The sequence below is a fragment of the Mus pahari genome, chromosome 16, assembly GCF_900095145.1.
Source record: "Mus pahari chromosome 16, PAHARI_EIJ_v1.1, whole genome shotgun sequence".
NCBI lineage: Eukaryota > Metazoa > Chordata > Mammalia > Rodentia > Muridae > Mus > Mus pahari.
The window spans coordinates 16,269,113-16,293,325 of record NC_034605.1 but is presented as its reverse complement, the minus strand read 5'-3'; the positions used below and the strand labels follow the sequence as shown (position 1 = coordinate 16,293,325).

The 24,213-nt window shown below is 38.5% G+C and overlaps 1 protein-coding gene across 9 annotated transcripts in view; it reads left to right on the top strand.

Annotated features, from left to right (window-relative positions):
* Ryr2 (ryanodine receptor 2) overlaps window positions 1-24,213 on the top strand; it is a 557,252-nt gene that overhangs the window by 447,216 nt on the left and 85,823 nt on the right. For 5 of the 9 annotated variants that reach the window (XM_029547432.1, XM_029547433.1, XM_029547430.1 and 2 more), the window contains 11 exons: window positions 1,539-1,859; window positions 3,578-3,818; window positions 4,812-4,899; window positions 6,652-6,744; window positions 7,995-8,165; window positions 9,774-9,833; window positions 14,339-14,473; window positions 16,492-16,527; window positions 17,577-17,689; window positions 21,166-21,262; window positions 23,664-23,767. In XM_029547432.1, the coding sequence (XP_029403292.1) occupies window positions 1,539-1,859; window positions 3,578-3,818; window positions 4,812-4,899; window positions 6,652-6,744; window positions 7,995-8,165; window positions 9,774-9,833; window positions 14,339-14,473; window positions 16,492-16,527; window positions 17,577-17,689; window positions 21,166-21,262; window positions 23,664-23,767 (1,459 nt within the window). The remainder of the gene's footprint in view (window positions 1-1,538; window positions 1,860-3,577; window positions 3,819-4,811; window positions 4,900-6,651; window positions 6,745-7,994; window positions 8,166-9,773; window positions 9,834-14,338; window positions 14,474-16,491; window positions 16,528-17,576; window positions 17,690-21,165; window positions 21,263-23,663; window positions 23,768-24,213) is intronic. The other 4 variants (XM_029547437.1, XM_029547436.1, XM_029547435.1 and 1 more) reach the window with 1 other exon arrangement.

Sequence of the window (24,213 nt, the reverse complement as noted above, 5' to 3'; positions counted from 1 at the left end):
GAGACACACACAGAGACACACACACACAGAGAGAGAGAGAGAGAGAGAGAGAGAGAGAGAGAGAGAGACAGAGACAGAGACAGAGACTGAGACTGACTGAGATTCTGAGATTGATAGACATGGGCAATAGAATTCAGAATAAAGACTACTGGGCACTAGAAAGTAATGTTATTCTAGAGCCCCTGGGAAGACTCCACACAGATAATTCAGGATGGGTCTTGACATTGGGAAGACAGAAATTTTGATTCATTAGGGAAAATGTTGAGAGGAGATAGCTCCTAGGAGAGGTGAACAGACAATGAAGAATGAATGGGAAGCCAGAACCGGGAAGCAAGAATGGGGACTGAAGCTGTAGCAAAGAAGATTCATTTACCAGCTACAGAGAGGGATTGATGTATCGTAGAAATCCACTGGACAGTAAGGGAGATAAATGCACAGCTCAGCTGTGTTGAGTTCTGGAGAAGCAGTGGCTAGGCAATGCCCACTGCAAAGAATAGGCAGTGGAGTGGTTGTAAGGTTTCCTGGAGGGAGAATCATCTCAGATGTGAGCCAAGGAAGGTCCATCAGCATCTAGCCATGTAACTGATTAGATGACACTTGGCTTAAGTAACTGTGTTGGAGGTTAAGTAAAAAATTTAAAGTTATTGTATCTCGGTGGACCCTGAAAAAAAAAATCCAGAATTAGACATACACACAAAAAGACAAATAAATAAAACTTAGAAGTTTTGTAGTTTTAGCAAAACAGAAGCCAGCAGCAGTGTATGTAGTTGTCAAGATAAATATATATGCAGAGGAAGAGAAGGGCTAAAAATGGATCCTTAAAGAAGCCAACATCTAACTGGGCAAGGAGAAAGGAGTGAGTTAAGGACACTGCTGAAATTGAGCAGAGAGTCAATGGTGATGTTAAGGAGGGAGGCTGTTCAGGAAAAGGGACAAGCTGCCTAGAAACCAGTAAGCCATGGATGTAAAGTCATGAGTTCCCTGTGTTCTGGAAGCTGAGTTTAGTTGCTGTACAAAGAATGATGCCTGGGAAGTAGAACTTCTGGGGACTTTTGCGCCTCTGTAGATATGGCTGGCCAGGAGCTGCGAGAGAGGAAAAGACTGGGAATAGAAACATGAGCAAGGCCCTGTAGTAGGGAAATCATTCAGACAGAGAGGAGGTAACAAATGAAGGACCTCAACTTTTCTTCCTCTAAATAGAGGGCGTAGAGGTGAATAGAGATACACTGAGATGGCTTGGAAGTGGTGAGTGCAGGAAGAAGGACAAAGAGAGAATGCCTAATCTTATTTGCTGTAGATAGACAGAGCAGCTGTCAATTGGCCTGCTAGCCTGAAGGTGTGTTAGGATCACGGGGTTAGGAAAGAGCTTTTAAATGGCAGCCAGCCACGTAAAAGGGAGAAGATACCTGGAGAAGGATAGCCAGGTTTGAGTTTTGAAGCCCAACATGAAATACAGTGTCTGTTTGAGAAAGCCACATCTGCCACACAGTACCTATTCTTGCACTGAGCACATCCCATTGTTATCTGTGTTTCTCTAGCTCTCAGTTTACCTGCAAATGTGGAGGATGTCTGCCCCAATATACCATCCCTAGAGAAGCTGATGACTGAGATTATAGAGCTGGCAGAGTCAGGAATCCGCTACACTCAGATGCCATACATGATGGAGGTTGTGCTGCCCATGTTGTGCAGCTACATGTCAAGGTGGTGGGAACACGGTCCTGAGAACCATCCAGAGAGGGCTGAGATGTGCTGCACAGCCCTCAACTCAGAGCACATGAACACGCTGCTGGGCAACATTCTCAAAATCATCTACAACAACCTGGGGATTGATGAAGGAGCCTGGATGAAGCGCTTGGCTGGTAAGGACCGGAAAGAACGCACCCTACCATTTGTTTTATTTCCAGCCAAGATTTCAAATATCGAAGGCTAGAAATTTCCCACAGTAATCTTCAGTGATTTCTTCTGTGCGCAAAATTACCATTGCTTAGTCCTCTTATGCTATTTTAAAAGATATAGATAAGTTTAGACATTTGCTAACTGCCTTAGTCTCATTTTTGTTGCTATGATAAAATATCCCGACCCAAAGTATCTTTTGAGAGGAAGTGTTTCTTTTAATGTACACTTACCATGTTAGAGTAAAATCACTGCAAGGATATCTTTATGATGGGAGCCTAAAGTGGCTAGTCATCTTAAACCTATCAAGTGCAAAAAGAAGTAAAAGATTGTGTGCTCACTTGTTTGCTTTTACTCAGCTCAATTTCTTCACTTTTACATAGTTCAAGACTTCCTGCTTAGGCAATGGTGTCACCCATAGTGGTCTAAGTCTTCCACATCAGTTTTCATAATCAAGACAACTGCCCATAGGCATGCCCACCAACCAACCCAATGTAGACAATTCCTCACTGAGACTGTCCCCAGATGATTCTAAGTTGTGTCGAATTGACAATTATAGCTACTCATTACATAGTTAATCATTTCAAACAGTTTTCTAATTTGTTTATTTCTATATAAGCCTATTTAGCAATCACAAGAAATAATGAACAGTAACACCAATAATGATTATGTAGACAGAGACAAAAGTAAAGCTGGATTTTGAAACAACATACCTTCATATTATTCTCCCATGACAATGGGCTGAAGAATGGAAGATGAAGTAAAATATGTACAGTTCAGACTGTCATTGCAGAATTTATATTAAAATTCTGGAAGCTATCTAAATTCCCAACAGGTGGAGCAGCATGGGTAGTTTTTGTATATCCTCTTACAAAAATACTACATTTTTCTCCAAGCATTCACAAAACAGCATGTCATGTTTTGTATCTTGGGAAATACCCATGTTAAATATAGAAAACAAAAGCAAAAATTTTAAAGGAATGCAGAATTAATCCGTACTGTCATGTATGAATTAATGAGTTTATCTGTTGATGAAAACTAAAAACATAGTACCAGTGTCTTAATGATTGAATAGGTATATTTTTAACTTTTCTCACATATATATCACCCAATGTATGTATGTGTATATATTTATAGATATATACATATTATATAAATATAATGTAAAAATCCATTTTAAAAATTGCTTGTGCAAGTCTATACCTATTACTGAATGCTGACCAGGACAACAGTGTTATGTATAAACTAACCCTTGCAGGAAATGATGATGGGATACACTGAGGGGACAGCAGGCTCACATGATGATATTGCAGAGAGTGTTCTAAAAAACGAAAGAACTTGAAGCCTCATTTCCCACTTTGGGGCTCTGTATGATAATGCTGATTTTAAAATTAATCTGATACAATTCCAAGTTTTTTAAAAAATTTATTCTAGATCATCAATCAATCTTTTTTTTAAAAAAATAAGCACATTGAATTGAGTTCAGTAATCATGTTTAAGTGTCAATTATGCAATTAGGTTTGTGACTAGAAAAATGGCAGAGATGTGGGCTCTGTCCATAAGGAAACTATGAAAGAGAAAAGGTAGGGAATCTCACTCCCACTACCATTCCAGCAATTCATCTTAATTTTAATGGACAAATTAAATTAATTCAGCATTAATATTAATTAATGTCTGTTTCTAGTGTTTTCACAGCCTATCATCAACAAAGTGAAACCTCAGCTCTTGAAAACTCATTTCTTACCCTTGATGGAGAAGCTAAAGAAAAAGGCTGCCATGGTAGTGTCTGAGGAAGACCACCTGAAAGCTGAAGCCAGAGGGGACATGTCTGAGGCCGAGCTGCTCATTCTAGATGAGTTCACCACACTGGCCAGGGATCTCTACGCCTTCTACCCACTCCTCATCCGGTTTGTGGACTATAACAGGTACGCTGTGCAGAAGCAGATACTTCAGGATCTGCTTAGCTTATCTGCTCATAGAGACCACATAGTTCTCTGACTCCTGGGCCATGAGCATTCTCATGGTTATAACATAACAAAATATTAATGCATTCACTGGTTCTCATTGGGAACCTTCAACTTAAAACTGGATGCCATTTGCTGAAGCCTTCTATGCTTTGCAAGTAACATATCTACTGCTATATTGTTCCAGTTTCTACAGGAGACAAAAGTGTACTCTCCAGATTATACAGAAAGAAATGCATTGAAAGTGTGTCATATATATATATATATATATATATATATATATATCATTTATATAATATATATATATATATATATTATATAAATAATATGTGCACACATACAAAACATATACATCATATATAAAAAAATTGTGGATGTGAATTATAAAGCATATATTTTTCAAAATAAAACCAACCTTTTTATTTTTAATTTCTTCTCTTGAAAAGCTGTTGGACAGTTACAATGTTTACAAATTCTTTAATGTTCCAGCCATACCGTGAAACCATTATGAATTCTTTGGTCAGCAAACCTTGCTTTGGCAGGTTGGGCATAGGAGCACACATTTTTAATCCCAGCATGTGGGAGAGGCAAAAGTCAGCAAATCTCTGTGAGTTCAAGTTCTGCCTACATAGTAAATTCCAGGCTAGCCAGAGCTCAAAAAAGAAAAAAGAAAGAAAGAAAGAAAGAAAGAAAGAAAGAAAGAAAGAAAGAAAGAAAGAAAGAAAGAAAGAAAAAAAGAAAGAAGGAAGGAAGGAAGGANAAGAAAGAAAGAAAAAAAGAAAGAAGGAAGGAAGGAAGGAAGGAAGGAAGGAAGGAAGGAAGGAAGGAAGGAAGGAAGGAAGGAAGGAAGGAAATTTTAAAAAGACTTTGGCAGAAGGAATTTGGGGTGGTGGTGGTAAGGTGTTGTTTTTCTTCATTAACTCTAACTGAGAAACTGCTTGTCACATGTTCCAGGGCAAAGTGGCTGAAGGAGCCCAACCCAGAAGCAGAGGAGCTATTTCGAATGGTGGCTGAAGTCTTCATCTACTGGTCCAAATCCCATGTAAGTATGAGAATGCAAATTATCTACTGTTTTATTTGTGATGAGGACTTTGCAAAGGTAGAGCAGTTGTCTGGTTCCTGAAGTCACTGTCTAAATATTTTTTGAGTTTATCTTCTAGAATTCATTTGATAGTTTAAGACAGAAGGAAGGTGACTCTGGGGACTTTAGGGAAATAGAGTCCCTTCTAAACTCTGTAATTTATCTTTAAAAGATAACAAAATTTTGGTAGTATTGTATAAACATTAAGATGTTTATTTATGCCCCCCGCTTTTAGACAGTGTGTTATATAGCTCAGGCTGGTATTACATGCCTGCTGTACCTCTATATGCTGGGATTCTTTTGGATATGCCTGATTTAAAATGATTTTTAAATTATGTGCATTTGCATATTCATACTGATGTCTGTTATCTGTGGTACTCTAGGAATATTTTTTAGGTTGTTTCTCTAAATCAAATGAGGTATTTTGTTTGTTTGTTTTGTGGTTTGAGCATGCTGGAATAGAGACCCTTGAATAGAGAGCATGCTGATGTGGACCCTTGGTATACTGAGACAAGTTTTTACTTTGTAGCTTAAGCTGGACTTGGAGTTAACCTGACCTCAAATTTGTAATTTTATCACTTCTGTGGGACCATCGGCAAGTGCCACCAAATTTTAATGGAGACGTTAGCTTGTTTGGGGTATTTTGAGGGAAATGTATATTCTAGGATAAGTCAATCTATTTTCACCTGCCAAAATCAGAGATGGATTGACAGCCTTTTACCTTTCCCTCTCTTTCATATATAACCCAATTTTTACCTACCAGAAGAGTCTAGGATTATATGTTTAAACATGTTGAAAATTGCTAGAAAATTGGCATATGTATTCCACTAAGCAATCATTTAAACATCAATGAAGTATTTTTAAACTTTTGTCTTAAAGAATATTTTGGAATTAGGACTCTATTATATAATCATCAGGCTCATGTAATGGTTCTTTCAATAGTAGGAATATTGATATATATCTTTTTGGTCATGATCCTAGCCTTTAATGGCTTAATCCATATCTCTAGCCCTAATACATATTTTAAAATCAAATTTACTTATATGTATTGATATTTTCTCCAAATGTTTCAGATGGATTGATTTTACCATCCTTTCTAAATTAAAAGTACTTAAAATAATGTTATGGCATTTTTAGAATTAGATGGAGTGCCTACCAGAATAGGAAGTAGAAAGTTATTCAAAGTTGTGTGTGCTCTGGAAAGACTGTTTATCCCTGGAGACAACAGTTACCCCTCCCCACCTAACCTGGGGCTGGAGTGTTCATACTATCATTTGGTAATGTGTGCAATTTTATGACATGAGCATTTCAAGCTTCATCTTTAAAGCAAACCCATTCAGGATGTGCCTGGTAACATGGGTCTGTCATCCCAATTCCCAAGAAAGTAAAGGAAGGAGGTTTACAAGCTGATGGGCTGCCTGAGCTACAGAGTAAATTCAAGGCCAACGTTGGCAATTTAATGAAAACTTATCTTCTAATAAGAAGTAAGAAGGCTGGGATATACTCGGAGGTGGAGCACTTGCCTTGTGTGGACAAAGCCCTAAGTTCCATCCCCCAACATTGGGAAAAGTCAATCATGTTCATATATTGTTGAAACAGTTGTCTCTAACATAGCTGTCTCTGCCCCTGACAAGACTCTGGACACCTTTGTATCTCTGATTATATTGTTTTCTCCAAGTGGTTTTAACTGAAATTTCCTTTATAACCTCTTAGAATTTCAAAAGAGAAGAACAGAACTTTGTGGTACAGAATGAAATCAACAACATGTCCTTCCTCATCACTGACACGAAGTCCAAGATGTCCAAGGTATCAAGTATTTCCATTTGCTTCAATGTTCCTTTATGAGTTGAAGTTTTTTTTTTTTTAATTTTTTGAGTTCATGATGGTAATTGGGTGGTTTGATAGTATTGCTTACTGATGTTAAAACATTTGTGCTGTTCAGATAGTTTCTAGGATTAGTTTGAATCAGGTGCAGTAAATCCTGAGACATAAAAATGACCTATGAAGGATAAAGTTCTTACAGATTCCTAGTTACTAAATTTACTAAAAATAATTTCTTAAAAGGTGGTACATATAAAAAATGTGATCCATACAATAAGTGTATATCTCTGAAATATAAAATTCTTGCTTTTTATGTTCAGAAATTTATGGATTTGATGGAACACAACTATATATGGAATAATATACTGCAATATTATAACAGTATACCAGTCCTTTATAATGAATCAATTACTAGGGCTGGAGAGATGGCTCGGCAGTTAAGCACACTGGCTACTCTTGTGAAGAACCTAGGTTCAACTACCAGCATCCACATGGTGACTCACAACTATATGTAACTACAGTTCTTGGTGATTCAATGCCTTCTTCTGGTCTTTCGGTACTGAAACACACATGAGCAAGACACATACACATACAGGCACAAACTACACACATTAAAAAAAATCTTTAAACAAGTCAACCACAGTGCCACTTCTCTCTGTGCTGAGAACTTTTCAGCACCAGACTTGGACTTATTCTGCCTTCTCTTTCTTTTGCTTTGTTTTGGTTGTTCGTTTTTGAGACAGTGCTCCACCATGTAGCCCTGGCTGTCCTGGAACTGACTATTCCAGGCTGGCCTCAAACTCACAGAGATCTACCTACCTTTGCCTCTCAAGTGCTAGGATTAAAAATGCAGGCTATTTCGCCTTCTTTTAAGTAATGCTAAGCAAAAATAAGGTTTCTGTATGTAAATTCTTTTAAGAATTGAAAATTAGAAAGCATATTATATATGAAATTACTATATGGAATGCCTCCCTAATATTATGATGGATCTTTCTATCCACCAATTACATGGGAATAGAATATCATTAGTTAATGGTGAAGATGTAGGAAGAATAAAAAGTAAAAGTAAAAAGAAATGTTGGGAAGGAAAGATAACCTTTTCAGAATGGTTAGGATTTCTGAAAATAGGAATCAGAGAAAATAAGGACAATGGGACCATGATTACGTCAAAGAAGATGGTCAATCTGAATGAAAGAAGTGTGGGTGGTATCCCAGGGTTTATCTTTGTTCCACAGGCAGCCATTTCTGATCAAGAAAGGAAGAAAATGAAGCGCAAAGGGGACCGGTATTCTATGCAGACGTCTTTGATCGTGGCAGCTCTGAAGCGATTACTACCTATTGGGCTGAACATCTGTGCCCCTGGTGATCAAGAGCTCATTGCTCTGGCCAAAAATAGATTTAGCTTGGTAAGTCTGCTGGTCACCCAGGGCTGGTAGTTATCAGACCTCTAGTCATGGCATTGTATCCTTTGAGTAACTGTCAATAGTTCATCTACAGTTACATTGTTAGTAAGTGAATTTTCTGTAGACCCTAGGCCTTAAATCAATGTCTGCCTATTATATTTAGGGTGTTTTTATCCTAAGTGATGGTAATCATCTCCAAGGCATCTTCTGGTAGCAAACATATGAATAATAGGCCACGGGATGTGGTGGGAGGGATGGATAGCATATGTACTCCTTCATAACATTTGCTATGAGAGCTATTGTTAAAATTTGAAAGGTGATTTTTCAACATCAAAAGCAAACTGTACTGTGCCCATGGTGCCTAGATGAGGGGTGAGCTTTCTGGAGCTTTGCTTCTTTACAGGCATTGGGATTTAACTTTGCTCGAGTTAGTTCCTTGATTCTATTTGCATAATTTCAGGTGACCATGTAATCTTTCAAAACTGTGCCTTGGGATTGCTAGTTTATATTTATGCAAATCAGAGAATGCATTTTCATGCCCCTCTCCCCAGAGACTAACAATGATTCGCCTGTGTGGCTCTTGTTTCGTGCCCTGGAACAAGTGGATGGAGGAAAGCTTAGGCACAGGTTTTGGACACTTGATTTTCTCACACACATTTCTTGTTACAGCTCTGTTATGGAGTATGTTGTAACATGCAATTGTCTCATTATGGAGGTTTGAAAGGCATAATTTATTTTTATGTGAACCTAAGGGAATATGTTTCGTCTTCTTTATTTTTACAAATTTGATACTCATTCTGTTAACCCTTGACATTCTTACTGAGTAGTTCAAGTAAATGGTATTCTTGTTTGAAGTAATTTCATTATATAAAATATTTTCTGAGGGGTAAATGTGACTCAAGCATTAAGAGTATAGACAACTCTTGGAAAGGACTGAGTTTGGCTCCCTACTTTGCCAACTCCTAATCATCTGCAACTCCTTTTCTGGAGTATCTGGCACCTTATTCTGGACTCCAGGGATAACTGCACATGTGCGCACGTGCGCATGCATACAGATAAAAAAGGATCTGAGAATGCTTCAAATTTATAGTATGCATTTTGATATACTTGCCAGCGACACACTATTTAATGGAGTATTTGATTCATTCTTTGACTTCGGCAGTTGATGCATGTCTTAGTCAGGGTTTCTATTCCTGCACAAACATCATGACCAAGAAGCAAGTTGGGGAGGAAAGGGTTTATTTGGCTTACATTTCCATACTACTGTTGATCACCAAAGGATTCGGACTGGAACTCAAGCAGGTCAGAAAGCAGGAGCTGATGCAGAAGCCATGGAGGGATGTTCTTTACTGGTTTGCTTCCCCTGGCTTGCTCAGCCTGCTTTCTTATAGAATCCAAGACTACCAGCCCAGAGATGGTCCCACCCACAAGGGGCCTCTCCCCCTTGATCACTAATTGGGAAAATGCCCCACAGCTGGATCTCATGGAGGCATTTCCCCAACTAAAGCTCCTTTCTCTGTGATAACTCCATCTGTGTCAAGTTGACACAAAACTCGCCAGTACAATGCATTTATTATGGGACTTCTTTTAGTAACATATATCTCTTGACAGAAAGACACCGAGGAGGAAGTACGTGATATAATCCGCAGTAATATACACTTACAAGGCAAGGTAAGTCAGCTTTTATTCCAAATCACATTTAACATTTTCAGAATAATAGTACTAATAGCAAGTAAGGTTATCTTGATTGGCTATTATTTTACTTGAAAAGACTTTAAACTAACAATACATGGTAATAAGTGGCATGCCCTTAAAAGCAGAGGATCATACATTACAAAATTAGAAAACAGTATGACACAGATTGAATAAATACTACATATACATTTTATAATTGCTTTTCATGGTTTGGGTGACCTGGAAACAGATATCTATAACCAGTTGAAATTTTTCCTTTAGTGTTCAGATAAAAATTTATATATATGAGGTATTGAGAATTGCTAAGGTAAGAATAAGTGAGCTGATCTAAGGACAGGAAAAGCAATTTGAAGACAAATGTGAGTAGAAACTGTTTTCTAGCAGTAGTTGAAGGAATTGTTAAAACTGTTTTTTGTTTTTTGTTTTTTGTTTTGATGTGGTTTTTGTTTGTTTGTTTGGTTGGTTGGTTGGTAGTTCAGTAAGTATTTGCTCCCACTTTGAGATATATCACTCATTTATGTATAAGGTATGTCATTTAAGAAGTCTTATTGCTTCTGGACGTGATAGGTGGTACATGCCTATAATCCTAACACTGAAGACTCTGAGATGGGAAGATTGTGAATTTGTAGCTAGCCTAGGCTACCTAGAAAGGCCCTGTCTCCAAAAGCAAAATCCAGCAAACAAAAGAGATCTAACCATTATGTAATCCATATTTAGGCTTCTACTGTAGTCAGTAACCTTCTGAGGTTTCTGTCTAATTCATAAAAATGAGATGAAGGTATAAAAGATATTTTTAAAAATCACCAAGTAGTCCTTCAGTGTATTAAAATATTCCTTCCCATAGACCTGCATTTCTGGGAGATGTGATTCAGGTAAACACACTTCTGCTCTATTATCAGTGCACACGGTTGTCTTTAAAGCACATTTTCTATGAACCTCCATGTGAACTCACGCATATCTTAGTAATAAATCCCCCAGAGAAGGAGATTGATTCCCAGTAGTGTTTCTTTTTCAGAGAGAAAAGAAAAATGTGCATATCTTTTGTTAATCATCATGAAACCTCCAGCTGAACTCAGACCAAGTGCTTATACTGTAAGCTCTCATGCAGTGAGAGACATGAACGTTTTTATAAACACAGGTTTAGATGACATTATGAACCCCTGAAGGGCTCCTGGGATCTCTGAACTTAGACAACCCCTGTTGAGTGACTTCAGGCTCTGTGTTCATGGCAGGAAGTGGTCCTATAGCCCTCAGTCTTTGAGATTCTGGATCCTCCCCCTGGGAGCTTACAGGAGCTGCCTTGACAGTGTGGCTCCCCATCAAATCCTCATTCAAGTATACAAGCCACACAGCCATGCTAACACTCTCCACACTCTCCCAAGGCTCATTGTTCTGTCTATTCCTTGCTGCAACAAAACCTTCACCCACATGAGTTCTGAAGAATGAGTGCTGTTGTCCCATATAAGGTGAGGACTGCCTGTGTAGGGCCTATCACTCACCTTTCTCTACACTGGCAGTAGCCCCTCTTCTTACAGTCCAGATGGACACCTGGGCCCAACAATGAAGCAGCCACATTCTAGCCTCATGTTCACATTCTGAGAACACTAGATAGAGGAAGAAGCCTTGTGGAGTCATTGTATGAGAGAGAACATAAAGATTTTGCTTTATCAAAAATATATGTTTATTGAATTTAGAGACAAAAATGAACCACATAGTCCTTTGATGAAAACATGAAGAGGAAAGCATTCTATTTTAAGCAAAGGACAAACAGTGTTTAGAAGTCATCTGTATACGAAGTTCTGTCCCTGAGATATCTCCACTTCAAAGCTATTTCTGTCATGTGGAGCTATGGCTTTTTAAGAGGTTGGAAGTTTCAGATGATCCCTGTTCATTTCTGTTTCATAACATGCAGTTTTTGTTTTTTAATGGAAATTCTAAAGTGGAGGAGAAGGAAATGGAATTTGTATTGTCTATTTTTAATGCCACGACTCTTATATTTTATTTCTTTGAAATGAAGGCTTTTTTTCCCACTAAGATGCTTCTATCTGTTCAGATTTATGAATTTTGTAGTCTACCTTTAAAACATGAGAAAAAAAAAGATTCATAAGATTTTTGGAGCAGGAGAGCTGGCTCAGCCATTAAGAACACTTATGGTCCTTTTGAGAGGGTTTGGTTCCTACCACTCACACCAGGTAGCTCCAGGGGACCTGATGCCCACTTTTGGACCACATGGGCACATGCACCCATGTACACATATCTATACGCAGACACATTCAAAATCAGTGAAAGAATAAAAATTAAACACAAAGAGCTTATTTTAAAATTTCATTCTTAAAATATGACAGTATCAAGATTTCTTTTTGGTACCTGTAAAATTTATATGCCATATTATTCAATAATCTTTATTCCAGTGAGAATTTGCTGTGTTGTAAACTCCCTAAGTTTAGAATCAATTGCGGACCTATTTCAATATTTATAAAAATACACAAATGAATCTTTCAACAGTCAGTGTGTGAGCATGCAAGGCTGTCTTCTTATCTTATTCCTTTCTTCATCTGTCTCCACTTCAACCTTAAATCTTATTGTATCTTTTTTGTTTTAACTCCTCTCTCTCTCTCTCTCTCTCTCTCTCTCTCTCTCTCTCTCGATTGAAAGTTTAGCTGGGTATCATAGTCTGGACTGGCATCTGTGGTATTTTAGAGTCAGCAACACATCTGTCCAAGCCATTCTGGCTTTTAGAGTCTCCATTAAGAATTCAGGTATAATTCTAATAGATCTACCTTTTTATGTTATATTGTCTTTTTCCCTTGCAGTTTTTAATATTCTTTTGTTATTGTTGTTGTTATTCTCTATGTTTAGTTTTTTGATTATTTTGAGGTGAGGGGACTTTCTTTTCTGGTTTGATCTATTTAGTGTTCTCTAGGCTTCTTGTACCTTTAGAGGCATCTCCTTCTTTAGGTTAGGATAATTTTTTTTCTATGATTTTGTTGAAAATATTTTCTGGGCCTTTGAGCTGGGATTCTTCTCCTTCTTCTATTATTATTCTTAGGTTTAGTCTTTTCATAGTGTCCCAGATTTCCTGAAGGAATTTTTTAGATGAAATATTTTCTTTGACTGGTGTATTCATTCTTTCTATCATATTGTCAATGCCCGAGATTCTTCTTTACATCTCATACTCTGTCAGTGAAGCTTGCCCCTCGAGTTCCTATTCAATTTCCTAAATTTTTCATTTCCAGGATTCTCTCCGTTTGTGTTTTTTTTTAATTGCTTTATTTCCATTTTGAGGTCCTTAACAGTTTTATTCATTTCCTTCAACTGTTAGTTTTTTTTCTTGCTTTCTTTAAAGAATTTATACATTTTCTTCCAATTGTTTGTATTTTTTCTGTCTTTCATAAGTGATTTATTCATTTCCTCTTTAAGGACATCTATCATCTTTATATAGTTGGTTTTAAGGTCTTTTTCTTATGCTTCAGCTATGTGGAATATTCAGGGGCCTGCTGTGGTGGGAGATCTGTACTTGAGTGGAGACATATCATTACTAATTGTATTCTTAAGCTGTCGCCTAGCATCTGGTGTGTGGCGGTTATAGGTCTAGAGGCTGATTTCTGGGTGTGCCCTTGTTGGGTGGGTGTTTTGTTCCTTGGTTTCTGTTTCAGAGAGCATGGTGTCTGTGTGTCACATGTTGTATTGTCCTCCTGGCTGGTATGTTCACAGGGGATGCCTGTTGGTGTTGAAGGCTGAGATGCTGTGACTAGCAGGGGGAGGGGAGTTAGGAGGGGATGGTTTGTAGGATCCACATGAGGCATGGAAAGGGGTGGGGGAGGTAGACTGTAGCTGGTGTTCTGCGGGAGTGCTAAGGATGAGCCTGAGGGATTGGGTCTGCCAGGGGGACAGAAAGAGTAGAGAATGTCTGCAGGCAGCCTACCTGGTCTTCTAGCCAACCCTTGGAAGTTTAACTCTGTCCTTTGCCTCAGTATTTGAGCTTATTCATGTAAGAAGATGTTTGGGTGCACAGACAAGTGTCCTTTATGATTCTTCTGGGGACAGTCTTTATGATTCTTTACTGGACACAGTCATTCTCACCGTTTCACTTCTGAACATGAATATGTTTTTATTTTTCTGACCTCTGCATAGCATTTGCTTGCTTTGTTAGCAATATATTTAAGTTGTGTGTCATAAAATGTACATAGACAGAGACAGTGAAATGATTATAACAGTCAGGCAAACTGACCTTTAAATTTGCTCACACAGTTGCTCATTTGCGTATTTGTATATAGGTTTGAAATCTACTCAGCAAGTTTCTGTAATGTACCATCTTATCATGCAGTCTAGTGGCTCCCTAGACCTCTGCTACTTAGGTATAGTTCTGTAGGTGTTTTAGTATTGTCCTGGATTTGCTTAGTGATCCAGGTAGACCCAGTCAGGGATCAGGTGGGATTCCCTTGCTCTTCAGCTGCCACCTTGTGTTTGCTTCCCCATAGCTGGAAGACCCTGCAATCAGGTGGCAGATGGCTCTCTACAAAGACTTGCCAAACAGGACAGAAGACACCTCAGACCCAGAGAGGACAGTGGAGCGTGTCTTGGATATAGCAAATGTGCTTTTTCACCTTGAGCAGGTTAGATTTTTGTGTTAATTCAATCATAATTGCCTAGACACATAAATTATTTTAAATGTATATTAATTTTTAACTGTGGTCCCCCAAGCCCCATATATGTGTTCGCTGGAATGAGCATGTAATTTGTTATTTCCAAGATTATATTTTTCAGAAACATTTGTAGATACTATGCTTTGAGAGATAAAGGCCTTCATTTTATCACATTTTTCAAGCTTTTCTAAAATCCTATAAAGTATTAGTAGTAGACTTTATTCTAAACCATTCTAACAAACTATCTCAGAGTTGTACAAGGTTTCAAATGTTTTATGTCATTTTTAAGGCTTCACATAAAATATGTCTGAGATATTTTGTCTTTCACTGGTTTAATATCTGAAGTGTTTTCTCTTTTACCTGCTTAACATTTGGTTTTATGAGAGATTTTTTTTGAGCAATTTTTCTCTAAGATAAAGAGCAAATTACTTTTATAGAAGAGCAATACACGAACAGTAAAACCCTAAATGAGGAAGAGGTTTTTATGTCATTTTCCAGTCATCTCCTGTCTTTACTTCCAAGTTCTGGTGTGTTTTATTCTCTATTTTGTCCCCTTGGTTCAAGAATTTGCAAAGCAGTAATTCTTGAGACACTTTGTTAGAAAGTTATATTGTGTATTTATATTATATTAAAAGCAATTATTGATAAGACTACATGTATCCAGGCTATTGTCTGGTTTGCATACATGTATCTGAAGTTGCTTGTATAAAGTTTAGGTTGATTAAATGAAACTATACTAAATATACGGAAACATGTTCCTTTTTTACATGATATCTTATCAACAAGGCAATGTTAGAGGGATGGAGAGAGGATTCAGTAAGTAAAGTGTTCACTGTGCAAGCGGGAGGACCCGAGTTCAAATCCCCAGCACTCTGGTAAAGGCTGACTATGGCGGCACATATCTGTAACTCCAGCACTAGGGTGGGGCAGGGGCAAGAAGGCCCTGAGGACTTGCTGGTTAGGCAACCTTCTGAGGTTCACTGACCTCCAAGTTCAGTGAGAGATCTTGCCCTGTGCCTCCAATACTGAGATGGAGAGAGAGGGTTCAAACCACTTTACGCTGCTTTCTGCCTTCTCCTCACAATCACACTGTCATGAGCATCCACCCCAACACACGTGAAATAAAAATATTTTAAAAACAGAACAAAACAAGATTACACCAGTATAAGAGGCAAGAGTCATCTGCCAGAAGGTGTTTGATAATACCTGTGTGATATGCTTTATTAATACTGAATCTGAAATAATAAAATCCCCTGTTCCTCCCCAGGAAACTTTCTACCTGTGCTGTAAGAAATACATTTTGATTTTCTAGCCCCTTTATCTCTATATGCATATACACGATAACATTAATAAACATGTTGCTTTGATTTAAACTAGATATTGTTTAGACACCTAATCCTGCTGTGACTGGTAAAATAACATATACAGATGGTTTAAAGTAGCCTCTCCGAGTACCTGAATTTTTTTCCTTATATAATTCTCTGCCAAATGTTGAAGTTAGAGGGCAGTTGAATTCTTGTCTGTTCACTCCACAATTGTATCTCAGGAGCTAAAAGCTTCGTATATATCTCTGGGTTTTCAGTATATTTAGCACAATGCCCTGTACTTATCAAAATTGCTTGTCTTTAAAGTCTCAGACCACAAAGTGGAATTTTATATTGGGATTCATTGGATCTCACTGGGCAACTCGGCTCTTTATCCTGTTTTAATCTACACTATCTTCAGTAAGAGTTTATTCCACCTAATATACCCATCAAGATACCAACTAATGTGGACATTTGCTAGTTACACTGATCTTATGGAGAACAGAGGGTCAGAGAAGTAAGTGCTTGTCAATTAGATAGATTGCCCTGTTAAAATGTCTGCAGTGCCTAGTCAGTCGTAACATTTTCCTCAAGAGTTATTGTGTTCATATTCTGAGCATTTACTGCAAGGCATAATATATCTGGCTTTACTTTGGGCTAACATAACATTTTCATTTTTTCCAGAAATCTAAGTATACTGGCCGGGGATATTTCAGCCTGGGAAGTACAGTGCTCCATTGCCTAGAGAATACTAATTAATTGACCAAACCATACTGTGAATTTATCTTCTTTCTAATACTTATTATTAATCTCCTTTTTTTCTCTTGGAATTTCAAGCACCATTATTCAAATAAATAGCCTGTTTGCATCATTTCTTGTAACTTTCAAGTTCTCATTTATCTTACCTAACAAAAATAGCTATATACTTTAATGCTTTTATAAGATTAAATCCTTCTATTTAATCCTAGTACTCAGTTCACAAAGCCTTGTTATCTTCTTTTATTAAAGAGCAGTAGGCTTTTCATTAATGCCATTTGTATTTGTAGTTATCATACTTAGCACAAGGGTAGTTTCTATGGATCTGTGAGTGCATTTCTGTATAGGAAAACAAAACAAGACAAAACAAATCAAAGCAAGGAAAACCAAACCAAAATTCCAGAAAGGGGACTGAGGAAGGAAACAAGGATCTGAGTTTGATCACCAGAACCTATGTTTCAAAAGTTGGGCCTAAGTATGTGCTTCTAATTCCAGCATTGGGGAGACAGAAATAGCAGAGTCTCTGGGACACACTGGCCAGTCAACCTGTCCTAACTGGTGAATACCAGGCCAATGAGAAATGTCTCAAAAAAACAAGGAGGATGTCAACTAAGGAGTGACACCCAATGATGTTTTCTAGCTTCCATGTGCCTGCTAACATGTGTGAACATGTACCTATGCACACATACATATGAACTTTAAAAAAAACAGTTTTAAAGTACTTAACATTTTGAGAATGGTGCAAAAGGATTTTACACAGAATGCTTTTTTCTGTCTCTTTGATTTTTAAAGATAACAAGGCTTAGGAGCTACGAGCTGTTTGTAAAATAGGTAAATTTTACTAAGTACCATTTGAAAGCATCTCAGATTTAGCTTTGGATAATGCTGAGGCTATAGTCTCAACCAAACTAATTGTTACGTAATTTGAAATAAATGTAAAGGATGCAGCTGATTAAAACTTTACCACTGAGGGTAGATGGGGTTGTAAATGTATGTTTGTCATTCTTTCTCAGGTGGAACATCCCCAGAGATCAAAGAAAGCTGTGTGGCACAAACTACTCTCTAAGCAGAGAAAAAGAGCTGTTGTGGCCTGCTTCCGGATGGCCCCCTTGTACAATCTGCCAAGGTCAGATTTTTTTCAATGTTTAAAAGAAATTATCTTCTTGAAGTAACGAGGGGCAATGAGAATCTCTCCAAGAGAAGAATAGGAGAAATTTATTGGTTCCTGAAATTCATCTGTTTGCTTTCCTCCGTTGAATGGTTTTGTGTGTTTATTTAGAGAACTATTGTTTGTCCTTGTAGTTTAAAATGGCATATGTTGGAGAATATCCGTTTGTATAGAGAAGGACATTTAGTGTGATTGGAAACATTCTTTGAAGTCTAATTGCTTAGATTTCAACTTCCATGTTTGTGTTCCATGGCACTGGTCAAGTTGATTACCTCACTTCATTTTGGTTTTCCCCTCTGGACTGTGGTAGGAATGACTCCATAGAGTACCAAGACAGATTGATGAACAAATGCATTCAGAGTGCTTGTCAGTATGCTGATCACAGTAGATGCTTCCCATGGATCTTATTTGTATAATTATCCTCATACAGAGAAAAGAAAAAACCATTCTCCTGACTCACAGGAATGACATAAACAAACCCAATGGACTCATCACCGGTCTCTTCGTAGTACAGCAATATACTTGTCAATAGAGATGTAACTTGGTGCGTTCAGGTCTGGCTTGATGACCTGCTATGGCTTGCTGGGTATTCTGCCATGACACTGGGCTCTTGGCTACTCTTAACTTTCTGCAAGCAACCATATACCTATTGTCTTGGTTACTTTTCTATTACTGTGATAAAACACCAGGACCAAAGGTAACTTATAGACAAAAGAGTTTATGTGGACTTAAGGCTTTAGACCTATAAGAGTCATCATGAAGGGGAAGTGATGGACAAAACAGATGAAGGAACAAGCTAAGAGCTCACATCCTGAACTGCAAGCACAGGCAGAGAGAAAATTGGAAATGGTGTGAGTCTTTAAACTCTTAAAGCCCAACTCCAATAACACAATTCCCCTGGCAAGGCTACACCCTTCACAAACAGGTCTACCAACTGTGGACCACTAATCAAATGCCTGAGACCATGGGGGACATTTTTCATTCAAACCACCACAATATGTCTTGTAAACAGGGCTCAGTTCAACTGTATCTCCTTTTGGAACATCTGTGATCTCCTTGTAAGTCAGCTCCTTCCTTCTGTATGTTTTTATAGCAAGAATACAATTTGTGGTTGTTACATTGTATCCAGTATTCAGGTTGCTTGGCTCTCTGATTTCCACTTTAAGGTCCAACATAATTTTAAGTTTCTATTTTCCTAACCATGGACAGGAACCAGTTTCTTGGAATTCAGTACTGTGGGAACTAAAACGGGGGGGGGGGGGCAGGGGAAAGAGGGGGGAGGGAGGATAGCCCACTTCCGGCCTGAGCTCCTCCTATGTTCTGGGCAGGTGGATGTGGGAGGGCTGCCAGACACTTTCCACTCGGCCCTGGGTGGGCATCTAAGCCACTGACCCCACTCGACTGGGGATGGACAAGGGGCAGCCCCTGGACCCAGGGGGCCCTGGGGTGACACTCTGTAGCCCCGGGGTTAAAAGAGAGAGCTTAGGGAGAGAGGTTCCCACACAGGCAAGAATCTGCACAGCACACCTTGAGTCCAGGAGACAGTCTATGGTTTTAGAGCTTTATTATAGAAAGAGAGAAGGTGGAGAGGGAGGGGGGGAGAGAGAGAGAGAGAGAGACCGGCTATGGCCAAAAGGAGAGAAGGGGGAAAGAGAAAGAGAGAGAGAGAGAGAGAGAGAGAGAGAGAGAGAGAGAGAGAGAGAGAGAAGAAAGGCTAGAGAGGAAGAGGGAGAGAGAGGAAGANAGAGAGAGAGAGAGAGAGAGAGAGAGAGAGAGAGAGAGAGAGAGAGAGAGAGAGAGAGAGAGGCATAAGAGCAAGAGAGTGAGAGGGGTGCAAGAGTGAGGAGGGGCCAAAAAGCCTCTCTTATAGTGGGCTGCTTTATCTTACTGTTGCTAGGTAACTGGGGAGGAGTTTAGCCTGAAGGTCAGAAGCTTGGGACATTGCCTATGTAACTACTAACCATTCTTCTCTTGTGGGGGCTGTGGGGGGCGGTAACAGGAGCCAGGGTTCCAGGAGACATGAGAGAACTCCTTCCGTTCCCTGTAGGTGAGTTATCACCACCGGGTCCCAGGATTCATTCCTCAGCTCGACTGGAAACCAGGCTGTCTGTGCATAGCCCAATGCCCCACAGAGTACCTTTCTAACATACTGGAGAAAGGATTTGTTTTTACAAAGATATCATCACTTAAACCATTTCAGGAACATCTGAGCTGAGTTCCGCGAATCTGAATTTCCCTAAGGGTTGAATATGTGGTCTGCTTAGAAGTCTAAATGCTGTGTGCATGATTCTGAGGTTCTAAAAACAGCTGAGCACATCTTTTGGCTTGCTTTCTTGTGTGCTGGAATTTACAGTTATTTCTAGTGTTTCTAAATGTGTTGCTAGTTCTTCTATTTACAAGGTTCTCCTTAAACCTATCTAGCCATTATACCTCATGCCTTCTTAACACACTTCTGTTACCGTTAAGTGCAGGCTTCCTTCTTACAATGGCATCGTACTGCTACTTCTAATAATCCACATACGAATCTCTTGGCCTTTCTCTCTTAAATCTTACTAATTTCTCTCAGCATCATGATGAGTTTCATTAACTCTTCTAGTCTTCACTGATTTTGTTGTTTGTTTGTTGTTTTTTTTACTTCATAGGCAAGCATCATTTCCAGATGGATTTTATTTTTAATTGTATATGTGTGTGTGGGGGGAGTGGACAGGGGTAGGGGTGGAGTTTCACATGTATTCAGTAACCAGAGAGGCCAGAAGAATGTATCAGACTTCCTGGAGCTGGAGTTGTAGGTGGTCATGAGCCAACTGCCATGGTTGCTGAGGACTGAGCTTCGGTCCTCTTGAAGAGCAGTTCATGCTCTTAACCACAGAGCTACCTCTTCCGTCTCAGATAGTCAGTGTTAAAGTCAGTGTCCCAAGATTTCATCTTCATTGATGCAATTGTGAAAAGGTCCACTTAATACATTCTTCTCTAGAATAGCCAGAGCCTGTGTTTGAGGTTAACTTGAATACAGGCTAAGTCTTCCATTGGCATTCATGTTATCTAGCAAGAATCACACCAGGAAACAATAACCACTATTTAACTAATGTCTGTCTAATATACTTTCCACCATTTATCTCACTTTAATTCTTGGAAGATTGAGATATCTTGTAATGCGACGATTATTTTTGTTTCAAGTATGAGAATTATAAAAATTGAGATCTTAACTGATGTTGCAGAGCTTAGAAAAGTCTGAGCTGGGACTAAACCCAAAGTCAATATGTGAACTGAGAAAACTGCTTTTATTGGATGCAAGGAGTTGTCTGTGAAGAGAGGAATCAATAATAGGAAGTTTATCTTATATTTTAGTACACAGATAATCTGGTAATAAGCATTATTGAATTCTTGTTCATATATTCAAAATCCCTTTGTTTGACATTGTATTTATCTTTTAGGCATCGGGCTGTCAATCTTTTTCTTCAGGGATATGAAAAGTCTTGGATTGAAACAGAAGAGCATTACTTTGAGGATAAATTGATTGAAGATTTAGCGGTAAGCTTTTTAATGAGATTATAAAATGAAAGAAGATTAAAAGAAGATCATTACACTGCACATTGGTCTTAGAAGACTTTAATTCTCATTGTTGCCACATTTACTGTTTATGACCAAAATACCTGTTTTATTTTCAAAATATATAGCTATGAATATCAAATGAGTCAGAATAGAAAATGAAAAATATAAGTTGCCTCATTAACTAAATAAGTTAGTCTCTTAAACTCTCTCTCTCTCTAAGCCCTTTCCAACTTAAAGTCAAATTAAATCTCAAAGAAACCATTCACGCCAAGTAATTTGAAGACTAACGAATGATAGCTGGTTTTCTAAAGTAGGTAGAAGATGCACATCCGTATGTGTCTTCTCACAGATCTTGAAGCACCATGTGGTCTCTGCATGCCACAGTATTCTTGGTTTCTCTAACACTGAATGGGGTCTATCTTCCACTCGATTTCTTTCCCTTATTATTTCTGTCCAACAAAACTATCTCAATCCATAAGCATAGTCCAACTGTCTCTCTGGCCTGGTCAGGTTATAAGGTATTTTTTTTATTTGTTTGTTTGTTTTGTGTTTTTGTTTGTTTGTTTAGTGTTGGTTCTCTGTTTTGTTTTGCTTCTCATAAGTGGAGTGGGCACAGAGGAGCAGGAGAGCGGTGCTCTGCAGGCAAAACTTCCATCTGATTGGGTAGGAAGGGAGGCTGTGTACAGGTGGGGGCTACACCCCGAAGGACAGGGGAACGCCGCTATGTTTTATAAGCTAAGCTACTGTTTTGAACCACCTTTCCAAATGAATTTATAAGCCCAAGTCCCACAGAAGTCTGTGGCATTGCCGGAGACATTATGATTTCCAAGTTGAAGATCTCCTATCTGGCAGACACCTTTTAATTTACAAATTGTCAGGAACTATAATAAACAAATGCAATGCAGTGTCTAAAGCCTAACCCTGATTGCCCTTCTCCCCTCTCTCAAACTGGCTTTTATGTTGCTCAAATTGGCTTCCAGCTCACTATTTAGATGAGGAGAGCCTTCATCTCCTGATTCTTGTGCCTCCACTCCCATGGGCTACCAGATCCCTTGTATGCTGTGCTGGTGATCTGCCCCAGAGCATCCTGTGTGCCAGCCAAATAGTCTATCAATTGAACCCCAACCCCAGCCCCATTATACTATCAAACAGCCACAGACTATTTAGATATTTTGTACAATTTTAACTACTAATGACATCAAGATTCTTAACTGTGTTGTGTTAAGAATCTCCTTTCATGTAGAAAGAAAATCAGGCCAAATGGAAAAAAATTTTCTGGAGACATAAAAGTTCATTAAATCATTCAGTAAAACCAGGATCAGTCAATTCTGTAGGCAAAAAATTGCTTAATAATTTTACTCAATGATGAAATCTTATCTGTTCCTTTTTTTGTTGTTTTAAAAGTAACTAAAAAATGAAAAGAAGTGCACATACTTCAGTCAGTAATTCATTCTGTGTTCTTTATCATTTTTTATTTAAGCCAAGAAAGTATTTTACGTGATAAATATTGCTGTGGACTTAATTGTCGCACATCATGTGACATTTTGTTCTTTAATATTATGTTTTGCCCTTTCTAAAGCTGATCTTTCCTCTGTCTTGAATACTCTTTTTGTTAGTTTTAAACCCTGCTTATAAGAATAGTATTTTCTTTTAAAATTTTGTGGGTTTTCTTTGTTCAACCTTTTTTAACAATCAAACTGTTAAATGCTTCTTCTGTTTTATACCAGTGATATAATCAGCACGCGTGTTAGGCTGATATATGTATTGTATTACATATTATATAGACACAAAACACATACATATATATGCATACATATACATATCATATGCTGATTTCTAGGGTTTGCTGATCAGCAAATCTAATCTAATCAGTGAATTGCCGGTTCAATGTGAGACACTGTGTCAAAAATTAAAGTAGATGGCTTCTAAGAAATGATGACACCTGAGGTTGACCTCTGACCTCCGCACACACCCATACATGCATATGTGTTCTCACATCAATCATTGTCCCCCCACAGCCCCTAGCCCCAAATCAATCAAGAAATTCTAGTTTTCCTTAACTCTGGCCCCACCCCAATCATATATTATGCAAAGCACACACATGCACACATACAGCTCAGCAAGCAAAGATGTTTCTTTTGTTCTCTCTGCCATTCATTGCATGGTTCCTGATTTGGGTTTTGAGTGGCTGAGACATTGTCTTTCTGTGTCGCACATGCAGGCTTTCAGTTTGCAATGGCTCTGATCCTCGTGCCTCCACCTCTTACGAACTGGGATTGCAGATATGAGCCACAGTGATGATCTTAAGCTTTTGTTTTAAATGAGAAATGTTATGTAGTTGTCTGCTTTTTCTTTTTCTTTCTTTCTTTTTTTTTTTCAGAAACCAGGGGCTGAGCTCCCGGAAGAAGACGAAGCCATGAAAAGAGTTGATCCTCTCCATCAGCTTATTCTTCTGTTCAGTCGCACGGCCCTAACGGAGAAATGGTATGGTGGAGCAGGTTAATACAGACCTAGGAGACACTGACAAAGAAACCCACATCTAATTCTCATCTGCCATTCATTGATATCTCAGTTACATCCTGCTCTTGTCAAGAGAGGGAGTAATTCACACCTCATGTGATCTGTCTGACATAAACCCACAGAGTTACATCCACTCTTTGTTGTTGTTGTTGTTGTTTAAACCCTACCATGAGGAACTGGGAAGATGACTCAGTCAGTAAAGTACTTGGCTCTCAAACAAGAGGACCTGAGCTCTATCCCATAACTCACATAAAAAGCCAGACATGATAATCGTTGCCTGTAATCCCATCAGTAGGGGAAGAGAAACAGGGCTGATTCCTGTGATGTATTAACCAGAAAGCCTGGGCTAATTAGTGAGCTCCAGAGAGAGACCCTGTCTCAAAAGTCAAAGTGGATGGTCTCTAAGAACT